Consider the following 13354-nt stretch of genomic DNA (forward strand, 5'->3'; position numbering starts at 1 on the left):
ACTTTATTCCGGATAGACAATCGTAAACGGCAAGTGCTGTTCCACTGCCACAAATTAACCCACCCAACAAACAAGTTAAGTTAAGTTAATAAGCTAATGTTTTAGCTAAGGAAGACTATTTTTGGTTGAATAAGCGCTCTATCAGCTTCCAATGTGTTTTCGGCGTGTGTCAGACGTGATTTGCCTCCAGCGTTTGTGGGGGTCCTTTTAGACTAACTTACAATGTCCGAAACACAGTGAATATTGATTATGCCAAATAAACTTAAACCTAATTAAATTTCAATTGGAAATTAGACTTTTCAAGTTTTGTCAACTTAAACGCCTTACGCTGGAATTCAGGTATTTATATTGATATTTGGTTAGATCCCATGGTTGTGCTCAAATGCGGGCACTTCTGGACTACTTCAAAAAATCTGTACATAAGGCTTTAAAATCGAAGAATGTAGATGTTCCAAAACCAATATCGATTCAAACGGTTGAAAAAAAAAAATAACGCGTCGGCAAGACAAGTAAGCAAAACGATACAGTAATTATCATGACAAATTTCAACTTGTTATCTTCAAACCAAAAGAAAAAAAAAACGGAAAAAATAACTCAACTGACGGCGCCCTTCGCGAAAGTTGATGGGATCCACCGATCACGGCGAATATTAATGAGGGACTCTTGCCAGTTAATGCTAATGAGTTTTCTCTCGCGCGCGCGTCAATCATCTTCAGGACGCGCCGTTGACAGCTCGCCGGCTATCTTCTACTTCATTGTCGTCGTCGTCATCGTCGTCGGTTATCATCGTGGTCGTTGTCGTCGCCATCGTTTCCATCCGGTTCGTTGTGACATCGAGGAAAAAGGGACTTCGGTAGCACCACCCGCAGGAAATGATCCTTCAGTGTTGAGCAAACTTTTTCACTTGACTCCTATCCCTTGGCCGAAGGTCCTTCGATCCTTTTCACAGAGATGTGTTTCCATGTTTTAAATGGCTGAAATCAGAAAATGGTTTGATATTCACATTTTAAACCGCTAAGTACTGCTTTCAAAAAAAGTGATGCTGCCAAGCCAATCAAAAACAAGAAAATCAATACAAAACAACTCGAATCATAGTTGTTCCATTCGAAAAGTTAATTAATCATAGCTCATTCCATGAAATAATTCCTATGTTCATCATTATTCAAGCGCATCTCCATAAGATGGTTAATTCTTTTAAACCAACTCAATTTGTGCAATGCTCCACCGAGCTTCCGATGATGAGACTACTGACTGAAACTAGTAACAGAATGTGCATGGCTGGTATGACAAGGCTGTTGTTACCTCCTTCAACCCCTAAAGACAGTATATGGGTCCGTCCTCTGTTAGTGTGTATCCTTAGGCGATAACAATAATTATTGTGTCGTCAAGTGCTCCCTGGTATGAGAGCGAAAGTTTTATGAGTGATAATTTCGCTAATTGCAAAGTTATAAACACCTCTACAGGCGGGGAGTAAGCATCAACGCTGGGATAGACTCAACGACACCGTACCACACTTGAGGCGAGTTTGTTCTTGTGCGGTGAAGTGGTCGTTGAGATTGATGATGCGAGTGCCTCTCTCGCCTGTTAAGCTACCTGTCGCATCTTTCATTATCGAAGCTATGTCCTGTCACCATCGTCGTCATCATTTTCTTCCTTCTTGGTAATAAAAATGCAAATGTGTTCACTAATGAATGTTTTATTTTCCCTTCTCCATCCATTGCAGCACTCGGAAACCTTGGAAGTGTCCTTAGCGCGCAAGGCCGCCATCAGGAAGCCAAGGAGGCACTGAAGGCGGCCCTCAGCTACCGCCCCAACATGGCGGATGTACATTACAATCTGTGAGTATATTGTTTTTAGCAATGGTAACTAAACTAATGGACGTTGGCCAGTTGAAAAAAGGAAATATCTCTACTGCTACTGTCCGATGGAGACGCATGGTCTTTTTGTTTTTGCAGCAAATCATTAGAGTACTGACGAACTCAATACGACGAACCATACAAACATAAATTTTATTTGAGATTTTGATGTATTTGAAATAACTTGATATTCATCAGGCCACCAGTTTGATGTAATTCTTATGTTTACAAAAGTTTATTAAAGACATCGGATGTTCATTTCTGGAGAATGATTTCAAACACTTTATGAAGCATTTTCGGAAACTTGTGACGTTCTAAACCCTCTACATGAGAAATACTAATTTCCTACACCAGGGCAGCAATCGAACCAAGCGACCTTGAGCATGGTTTACATCTAACCGTTGCACTAGGGAACGCCTCCCAAAAACAACAACTTCCAATAACAGAACAAAACCTGTCAAAACCGTCTGGCACCTCCATTTACTTTCAAATTAATTCCTTCACTAGAGATAAAGCGAAATTGTCAACCGAACATAACTGTTTCCCATTTTTCATTGCCCGCTCAGTCCGGGCTTGAACACGCTAATTCCGCTGATTTGAACGCAGTCAAATTGTCACTCGTTAACCCATTTCCCGTTTTCTCTCTTTTACCCCCGCCCGGCGGGCAAAAATTGCGACATGTTGCCCTCCCTTTCGCAATTGCTGGTAATACGATACCCCGGCAAATCTGGGAGATTAAATCTACATTGCATTTTGCATGTTGGCAGAACGTGCAGCGGCAATAGCTCTGCACTTCAAACTGGTTCGGTGCCGAATGACACAAAAAGTTATTTTATTTTCGCAGCAAATTACGTAAATGTATTTTTCTCTTCCATGCCGGATAGCTTTGTTTGTCTGTGTGTATCATGGTAGGAACGAGGGCGGCAAACGTGGGGAGGTCAGTTGGAGGGTTGACTAAAAATAACAGAAACCGGGTTCCGAGTGGCAGGCGAAATAAATGTGAATTTTTCACTGACCTCGCTGCACTCCGAACCTCTTCCCCCGCCGAGCCATTCGTAATCAGTCTCTTCAGAGGTGAAGGCGGGATTGATTCATCCCATCATCGGGATAAATCGGCTCATGGCTTATCAGTGAGGAAGTGAGGAAAAGTATTACCATATCTGATCGTCCTGATCGCTCTCAACGTGTGAAGAGTGAAGCGCATTCCGTGCCTGAATGTGGCCCAGTAGAAAACCGTTCGTGCATTTTTGTTCAGGTCGGCGAAAACGAAAGTGAATCAAATCCATTCGAGAATTAATGAAATCCTATCGCCTGCGATGATGTTTTGATATGAAGCCTGGTGGTCTGAATGTGTGATCGACACAGTTCGTCGGATCGATCAATTATTGATTTACAAGAGGAAAACATCTTTTTGACAAATAGTGGTTTTGAACAAGCTGGGAGAAACATTCAAATATAAATTGCAGTAAAAATAACGATAAGAAACAAAAATGTGAGATTATGCAACTTTGGTAGAAAGAAGGGAACATTCCTGCATCTTTTGAAACTCATCGCCTTTTCTATCCCTTGAAATCTTCCATTGATTGGACTGGAAAATCTTCTCCCGCGACATCCTTTCAGATTTATTGTAGCAAACTTTCGAATTTTCTTCGAAGTCCTTTCTTGATTTTTTTCGGAATAAAGACGAAGCCCTCTCGAATTTGTGACAAAATCGTATTATCCGACGAAACTGTTTCGAATGTCCAGTAGAATCTTGTTGAATTTCCAACAAAATTGCTACGGATCTCGTAAGAAATCCTCACTAATTTTCGAGAAAGTTTTTTCGACTAAATCTTTTTGAGTCATTTTGGCCGAATAGGTCAGCCGAACAGGTCATTTGGACGAATAGAACATTTTCTGAATAGATCATTTGGCCGAATAGGTCATTTTGGCCGAATAGGTCATTTGACCAAACAGGTCATGTGGCCGAACAAGTAATTTCGCCGAACAGGATATTCGGCCGAATTGGTCAAGTGGCCGAACAAGTCATTCGGCCGACTGTGTCTGTTGACCAAATAAGTTGATTGACGTCTCGTTTCGAGTTTTCGACGAACTTGTTTTTAGATTTCCGACGAAATTGTTTCGAATATCTAACAAAATCGTTCCGAAGTTCCGGCTAAATAGATTCAAATTTTCAATGAAATCGTTTAGGATTCCTGACTTTTTTTTTTGATTTTCGAATTCCGACGAAATCATTCAAGATTTTTAACGAAATTGTCTCGAATCTTGGACAAAATCGTTTCATATTACTAACGAAATTGTTTCGGACCAACAGATTCGTTTCATATTTCAGATAAAATTTTTTCGGATTATTATGACGAAATTGTTTCAGGCCAACGAAATCGTTTCAGATTCTCAATAGGTGAAGGGTCGTTTGACCGAAAGCCATTTAATCGAATGCCACCAAGCCGAACAAACCATTAGGCCGAAATCCATCTGGCCGAAAGTCAATGAACTATTCGCCCAAATGTCCTATTCGGCCAAACGTCCTGTTCAACCAAATCACTTGTTCGGTCAAATGACCTATTCGGTCAAATGACCTGTTCGGCCAAATAACCTGTTCGGCCGAATGACCTTTTCAACGAAATGATCTATTCGGTCTAATGATCTGTTCGGTCAAATGGCCTTTTCGGCCAAATGATATATTCGGAAGCACAACTTTCGGCCTAGTAGCCTTCGGCCAAATAGCATTCGCCTGAATGGTTTTCGGCCAAACGGTCCTTCCCCAATTTTCAAAGAAACTTTTCTGAAATCTCGACGAAATCCTTCAAGATTTGTAACGAAATCGTTGTGGATTTCCGACGAAATTGTTACGAATTTCTGACAAAATCATTTCGTATTTTTGGCCAAATTCTTTCGAATTTTTGATGAAATTCTATCACACTTTCGACGAAATTTCCGATTGAAGCGATTCAGATTTCCGACGAAATCGTTCCGAAATTTCGTTCCGACGAAGGTTTTTCGGTTTTCGGACAAAATTCCTTCGGATTCCGAAAAAAAAATTCGGATTTTCGACGGAATTGGTGTTTCTGACGAAATCGTTTCGGATTTACGACAAAATTGTATGTTATTGTAATTCGTTTCGGATTTGCGAAGAAATTGTTGTGAACTCCTGGCCTTACGACGTGATCGTTTTGAATTTTCGACAAAAGCCTTTTGGGAATTGCGACGAAATCTTTGTGGACAATGTTTTGGATTTGATCTGAAATTCTTTTAGGATTTCTGCCGTTTTGTATTTGCGACGAAATTGTTTTGGATTTCCGACGGAATTATTTCAGACCAATGAAATCGTTTTGGATTTGCAATAAATACCTTTTTTTATTTGCGAAGAAATCGTTTTGAATTAACGAATAGGTCATTTGACCAAACAGGTCATGTGGCCGAACAAGTCATTTCAACGAACAGGATATACGGCCGAGTAGGTCAAGTGGCCGAACAAGTCTTTTGGCTGAACAGGTCATTCGGCCGAATATGTCATTTGACGTCTCGTTTCGAGTTTTCAACGAAATTGCTTTTGGATTTCCGATGAAGTCGTATTTCTGACAAAATCGTTTCGAAGTTTCGGCTAAATGGTTTCGTATTTTCGATGAAATTTTTTTTTTGATTTTCGGAAAAATGTTTTTCAAATTCCGACGAAATCATTCAATATTTCCAACGAAATTGTTTCGGATCTTCGACAAAATCGTTTCAGATTTCTAACGAAATGGTTTCGGACCAATAGATTCGTTTCATATTTCAGACGAAATCTTTTTAGATTTGCGATGCAATCGTTTTAGATTCGCGAAGAAATCGTTTCAGATTGTTTTAATTTTTGACAAAAATTTTCATATTTGTGACAAAATATTTTCGGATTTCCATCGAAATTGTTTCGATTTTGAGATGAAATTCTTTTCGGATTTAGGACAAAATCGTTTCGGATCTCCAACGTTTTGAATTTCTAACAAAATTGTTTCGGATTTCCGACTGAATCGTTTTGTATCTCCGACGAAATTGTTTCAGGCCAACGAAATCGTTTCAGAATAAAGAAAGGGTCGTTTGACCGAAAGCTATTTAATAAAATGCCGTTTGGCCGAATGCCACTAGGCCGAACAAACCATTAGGCCAAAACCCATCTAGTTAAAAGTTATTTGGCAGGATAGGTCATTTGGCCGAATAGGTCATTTGGACGAATAGATCATTTTCTGAATAGGTCATTTGGTCGAATAGGTCATTTGACCGAACAGGTCATGTGGCCGAACAAGTAATTTCGCCGAACAGGATATTCGGCCGCATTGGTCATGTGGCCAAAACAAGTCATTTGGCTGAACAAGTCATTCGGCCAAATATGTCTGTTGACCAAATAAGTTAATTGGCGTCTCGTTTCAAATTTTCGACGAACTTGTTTTTGGATTTCCGACGTAATCGTTTCGAATATCTGAAAAAACGTTTCGAAGTTCCGGCTAAATAGTTTCGAATTTTTGATAAAATCGTTTAGGATTCCTGACATTTCCTGGATTTTCGAATTCCGACGAAATCATTCAAGATTTCCAACGAAATTGTTTCCAATCTTGGACAAAATCGTTTCATATTTCTAACGAAATTGTTTCGGACCAACAGATTCGTTTCATATTTCAGATGATATCTTTTCGGATTTGCGACGCAATAATTTTAGATTTTCGATGAAATCGTTTCGGATTATTATGACGAAATTGTTTGAGGCCAACGAAATCGTTTCAGATTTTCAATAGGTGAAGGGTCGTTTGACCGAAAGCCATTTAATCAAATGCTACCAAGCCGAACAAACCATCAGGCCGAAACCCATCTGGCCGATAGTCAATGAACTATTCGTCCAAATGTCCTATTCGGCCAAACGTCCTTGTTCAACCAAATCACTTGTTCGGTCAAATAGCCTTTTTGGCCTAATGATCTTTTCGGCCAAATGATATATTCGGAAGCACAACTTTCGGCCTAGTAGCCTTCGGCCAAATAGCATTCGCCGGAATGGTTTTCGGCCAAACGGTCCTTCCCCAATTTTCAAAGAAACTTTTCTGAAATCCCGACGAAATCCTTCAAGATTTGTGACAAAATCGTTGTGGATTTCCGACGAAATTGTTACGAATTTCTGACAAAATCATTTTGTATTTTCGGCCAAATTCTTTCGAAATTTTGATGAAATTCTTTCACACTTTCGACGAAATTGTTTACGATTTCCGATTGAAGCGATTCCGAATTCCGACGAAATAGTTCCGAAATTTCGTTCCGACGAAATTCTTTTGGATTTCCGACAAAACTGTTTCGGATTTATGACGGAATTTGTTTCGTATTTCCGACGAAATCATTTTGGATTTCCGACGAAATTATTTCTTATATCTGTTTGCGAAATGTTTGATTTTTTTGTGAAATTTTCGACGAAAGCCTTTTTGGATTTGCGACTAAATATTTTTGGACAATGTTTCGGATTTCTGCCGTTTTGGATTTGCGACGAAATCGTTTTGGATTTCCGACGGAATTATTTCAGACAAATGAAATCGTTTTGGATTTGCAATAAATTCCTTTTTTTATTTGCGAAGAAATCGTTTTGAATTGACGACGAAATTGTTGCGGATTTGTGACGGAATCATTTAGGATTTTCAACGCAAGCCTTTTTCGATTAGTGACGAAATCTTTCAAGACCATCGACAGACAATGTTTCGGATTTGAGATAAAATTCCTCACGGATTTGGGGCAAAATTGTTCCAGATTTCTGACATTCTAAATTTCCTACAAAATTTCTTCGGATTTGCAATAAAATAGATTTCAGTTTGTGAAGAAATTGTTTCAGATTTACGACGTGATCGTTTTGGATTTTCAACGTAATCGTGTTTGAATTTACGACGAAATCCTTTCGGATTTCTGACGACAATATTTCAGACCTCCGACGATTTTTTTTCGTATTTGAGAAGAAATTCTTTTGGGATTATTTTATTTTTAACGAAATTGTTTCAGATTTCCGACGAAATGTTTTAAATTTTGCGACAAAATTATTTCAGACCAAATCGTTTCCGGCTTCTGACTAAATCTTTTCAGGTTTGCAACAGAATCGTTCCAGATTTATGATAAAATCGTCGCGGATTTGCGAAGTCGTTTCGAATTTTCGGAAAAATCGTTCTGGCGAAATACCTTCGATTATGCGACGAAAATTTCGACTAAATCGTTTTGACTTTCTGACAAAATCGTTTCAGATTTTTGACGTAATTTCTGTTGAAAGCGTTTCTGATTTACAAAGAAATTATTTCGGATTTCGGATAAAATTGCTTCAGATTTCTTAAAGAATCTGACGAACGATCTATTCGGCCGAATGACTTGTTCGGCCAAACGACCTATTCGGTCAAATTACCTATTCGGCAAAATGTCCTATTCGGCCAAAGGTCCTTTCGACCAAATCATTTGTTCGGTCAAATGATCTATTCAGCCAAATAACCTGTTCGGCCTAATGACCTCTTCACCCGAATGACCTATTCGGTCTAATAAATATTCGGGAGCAAAACTTTCGGCCTAGTACCCTTCGGCCAAATAGCATACGCCTGAATGGTTTTCGGCCAAACGGTCCTTCCCCAATTTTCAAGGAAACCCTTCCGAAATCCCGACGAAATCCTTAAAGATTTCCGACGAAATTGTTACGAATTTCTGACAAAATCGTTTCGTATCTTCGGCCGAATTCTTTCGACTTTTTGATGAAATTCTTTCGTACTTTCGACGAAATTGCTTACGATTTCCGATTGAATCGATTCAGATTTCCAACGAAATAGTTCCGAAATTTTGTTCCGGCGAAATTCTTTTGGATTTCCGACAGAATTGTTTCGGATTTTCGACGGAATTGGTTTTGTATTTCCGACAAAATCGTTTCGGATTTCCGACGAAATTGTTTCTTATATCTTGCGAAATGTTTGAATTTTTTATGAAATTCGTTTCGGATTTGCGTCCGTGATCGTTTTGGATTTTCGATGAAAGTCTTTTTGGATTTGCGACTAAATCTTTTTGGACAATGTTTCGGATTTGATATGAAATTCTTTGAAATCGTTTTGGATTTGCGATAAAATCCTTTTTTTATTTGCGAAGAAATCGTTTTGAATTAACGACGAAATTGTTGCGGATTTGTGACGGAATCGTTTAGGATTTTCAACGCAAGCCTTTTTCGATTAGTGACGAAATCTTTTAAGACCTTCGACAGACAATGTTTCGGATTCGAGATAAAATTCCTCACGGATTTGGGACAATATCGTTTCGGATATCTGACATTCTGAATTTTCTACAAAATTTCTTCAGATTTGTGTTTGTGAAGAAATTGTTTCAGATTTCCGACGAAATTGTTCGCATTTACGACGTGATCGTTTTGGATTTTCGACGTAATCGTGTTTGAATTTACGACGAAATCTTTTCGCATTACTGACGACAATATTTTAGATTTCCGACGAATTTTTTTCTTATTTGAGAAGAAATTCTTTCGGGATTTGGAACAAATTCGTTTCGAATTTCTGACTGATTTTTAACGAAATTGTTTCAGATTTCCGACGAAATGTTTTGAATTTCCGACAAATTTCCAGACCAAATCTATTCGGGAAAAAATCCTTTTGCTAGAATTTCAGAAGAGGTTTCTTTATATGTTTTTTTCAAATCCTCTCAGGTTTTCAGCGAATCATGTTGGATAAATTTGTGCTCTTTGTTGAATTTTTCGGACATCCTGTAAAATCTTTTCAAATTCCCTTTTTCGAGTTGCCGTTGTAATACTTTTTCATATTTCCTTTCAGGAGTTTTATTACCCCAGATTTATCTCAATTTAGATTTTCCAAGTGTTTTTGCCATAGTGAAAATGTTTACTTTTGATGGTAGATTTTTTTTTCGGATTAAAAGAACCATGCCACAAATTGGCAACATACATGTTCCGGACTAGCTCTCAACGTGCTAATGCTCCATTCGGTGGGGAAGGTTCGGACCGAGGCTCGCTTCAAATATTTTACCAAATAAATAAATTAAAAGCGGAAATTTAAGTGCAACATTTGTTGCTATCACACTCTTGCCAAGCTCTGGCGCTTGATGTGTTATTTTTCACTTGCCCCACACCTGTCCTTTGTGCATTGCACTGCACTCCACGGCCGGGCGATTTTTCGTTTGTTCGCCTGCTCATTCGTGGGAAATGGATTTTGCATCGGACTAAATGCTCAACTTTTGACGATAATGGCGCATTCGCTTCGTGCTTTTCCAGTGTTCGTATGTATGTATGTGTGTGTGATGTGTACGTGATACCGAGTCATTTTCGAGTGCCAGCAGTTCTCTTCCACAAATCCAACGTTACTCCGATCCAACATTATTCTGGCTTTTCTGGAATAATGCTGGCAGCGGAGAACATGGCCGCTTTTGTTGAAACTTGCTTTTCGCGCACTTCCAAAGCCGGTGTGCACAATTATGGCTACAATTGCAGTGATAAGTGGACGAGCCGACACACATGCGGAAGGCTTGGCAGTCCCGGGTATAACCCATCCAACAACGCAACCTGGCTGTACTGCAGGCAGCAAACGAGGGCCAGATACCACGCCGCTGGCTGGAAAAACCCCCCGGAGGGCTATGTAGGGAAGAGGCATGGTGGCGATCCACGCGAACGCTTCCAAATGCCACACACCACTTACGGAATGAAAATTAAAAATTAATGCGAGGAAATTAAATAAACACACTCTAAAACTATAAATTACAAAACTAGTGTGCTCTTCTGGCTCTGTCCGTGGGAAAGTCAACCGGTAGAGTATCGTTTTGTTTGCTCTGCTCTGGTCTCGCACGGCGGCGCCGGAAATGCACGTAAAGCAGCTTGCGAGGCATTTCGGCGGTTTCTCCTTGGTGCGGAGCTGCGGTGACTTTGCGGAACGTAGGTACCTACGTGTTTGTTTTGATTTAATCGTTTCCAGTGGGGAAAATTTTTGCCGTTGGAATTTTATGAGAGAACGAAGTGATATGAAAATATGAACGGTATATTAAAATCTGATATATTAAAATATGTTAAGGGTTAAAAAAAACTTCGTCTTCGTTGAAAATTGCTTTAGTTTGGAACAACATGTGATACTCTAAATTGTTTCTCATGAAAAGTTTTCTTCTTACAATTCCCACTGGATCATAAGCTTTTCCTAAAACCCATTAGCTCGAAACTCATCTGGCCAAAAGGGACATACGGCCGAACTGGCTATTCGAGTGGGAATGTCGTTATGAGTTACAATTTCTTCAGAAAATGTCGAAAATGTAATTTGGCCAAATCGGATTATAGGTGCCAAAAAGTCGTTTTACAGAATAGAATTTTTTTTATTTGAAAAATGCATTGGAGGTAACCATTTTCCTTCGATAGGACTTGAAACCATGACCTAGCCTACGCTAGCCTAGTGTCCGAGTAACATACTTGTCATAAATAATTTCCTGTGATTCCAACACAACTAAATCAAGTTGTATTTGAGTTGCTGCACCCACACCCGTCTAAACTGTGCTACTAAGGTATTTTTCACCAACTAAGCTATGAAGGACCTCCGTCGGCATTCGCAACTGAACTTGAGTTGCGTGCTATTACCGTCGCACTGCGGTCGGGTCTTAGCTTGATGACCGACTGGAAATAGCACACACAACCTCTACTTGATCAATGATGAAGAATGTGTGTAGCCGCCAAACAATATAAATACTCACTCTCATTTTAATGCGAATGCGTACTACTCACATGTGGAAGCGTTGGTTTGGGAAATGGATTTTGAGTGCTTCGACTATGCGTTCGATTTGGGAATCTCGGGCTCATTCAGTAGCCGCTAAGTTGCGAAGGCCGACAGGAGTCCTCTGTAGCTTAGTAAGTTAAAAGCACCGGTCTAGCGTACTGAGGGTCAGACAAATGATGCAGAATTCACAGATAGTAGATTATTATTCAAAGTGTTGTGTGCTTTGAACTGGTTACTTTGAAGTATGTCGTTTCATTATTTTCCCGGGGTGCAATATAGTTTGCTTAGATAGATAACGAAAAGTGCCACATTTTATCTGCAGCTAAATAACTTCACATTTCTCACCTTTAAATATTTTACTCTTCTCACTTGCCATTTTTTTTCTCAATGCATACTTATCATTTCTCGCTGTGAGCAGTGAGAAGTGAGAATGAAAATGAGAAATAACAAATTAAATGTCTCAAATGTCATCTCTTACATCTCAGTATAAGAAAAAAGAAGTTATAAGTGAGAAGTCTTAGTTCTTGTTTCTCATTTCTTGTTTTTCACTACCTATTTTTTACAGTAAGAGATGAGACGTCTTATTTCTCACTACTTATTTCTCATTTCTAGTTTCTCACATCTTATATAAGTATAATAACCTGTACAGGACTCGGACTTTATTCTGCCCAAGATTCGGACCTTTCAAAGATTCGGACTGAAACTTGTTCAGTATTCGGACTAATTTTTTTTCCAGAATTGGGACCCAATCCGGCCTATTCTAACTTAAAAACACTTAAAAAAAGACTCGGAATGAATCCTATCCAGGATTTGAAATGATTCAGGTCCAGGATTTGAACTCAATCCTGTCTAGGATTTGGACTCAATCCTATTTAGGATTTGGACAGAAATTGCTTCTGGATTTGGATGGAACCCTAACGGAATCATTGTCCTGAATCCTATAAAGGATTCGTACTGAACCCTATCCAGGGTTTTGAATGAATTCTGTCTAGGGTTGTTTGGGTTTCAGACCAATTACTGTCCAGAACCCGGAATGATTAATGTACAAGGTTTGAACTGCATCCTGTCCAGGATGCGGATTAAATCCTGTCCTGATTTTGGACTTAATTCTGTCACAGCATTCGGACTGAGTCCTGTTCATGATTCGGACTATATGCTGTCCAGTGTACGGACTGAATCCTGCTCAGTCCTGTTCAGGATTTGGACTCAGTCCTGTCTGTGTGGTTTGAGTAAGTAACTATCAGCGTGTCAACCTCAGCGTGTCAATCGGTGAGCAGCAAGCCATGACTCGACCTCTTCTTGTCAGATCTCGGTGGCGTGCACACGCACCGATGGAGAGCTGCTGTCATCGTATTTCGCTGGACAGCCATTTGGATCCTGACGCTTATTTTAAAAGGTGAGTTGAGTTCAAGTTGCTAATGTGCTAATGTGTTAAAATATTGGATGGATTAAAAGGCAAGGTGGTTTGTATTGCAACAAAGCGCGTCTGGAAGACCGCTGGAAAATGGATTGTGATTTGGCAAATCACAAAGCGCGTCTCGATGACAGCTGAAAAATGGATTGTGATTTGGCAAATCACAAAGCGCGTCTCGAGGACCGCTTGAAAATGAATTGTGGTTTAGAAAATCACAAAGCGCTTCTCGAAGACCGCTGGAAAATGGATTGTGGTTTGGAAAATCACAAAGCGCGTCTTGAAGACCGCTGGAAACATGATTTAGGTGGTTTGTAAAATCACAGGCGCATAAATATAGTAAAATAGTT

At 39.5% G+C, this 13354-nt stretch overlaps 1 protein-coding gene across 3 annotated transcripts in view; it reads left to right on the forward strand.

Annotated features, from left to right (window-relative positions):
* The window catches only part of LOC134213214 (protein O-mannosyl-transferase TMTC2-like), a 759458-nt gene that overhangs the window by 555159 nt on the left and 190945 nt on the right, over positions 1-13354 (forward strand). For all 3 annotated transcript variants that reach the window (XM_062691957.1, XM_062691956.1, XM_062691958.1), the window contains exon 6: positions 1724-1838. In XM_062691957.1, the coding sequence (XP_062547941.1) occupies positions 1724-1838 (115 nt within the window). The remainder of the gene's footprint in view (positions 1-1723; positions 1839-13354) is intronic.

This window comes from Armigeres subalbatus, chromosome 2 (genome assembly GCF_024139115.2).
Source record: "Armigeres subalbatus isolate Guangzhou_Male chromosome 2, GZ_Asu_2, whole genome shotgun sequence".
Taxonomy (NCBI): Eukaryota; Metazoa; Arthropoda; class Insecta; order Diptera; family Culicidae; genus Armigeres; species Armigeres subalbatus.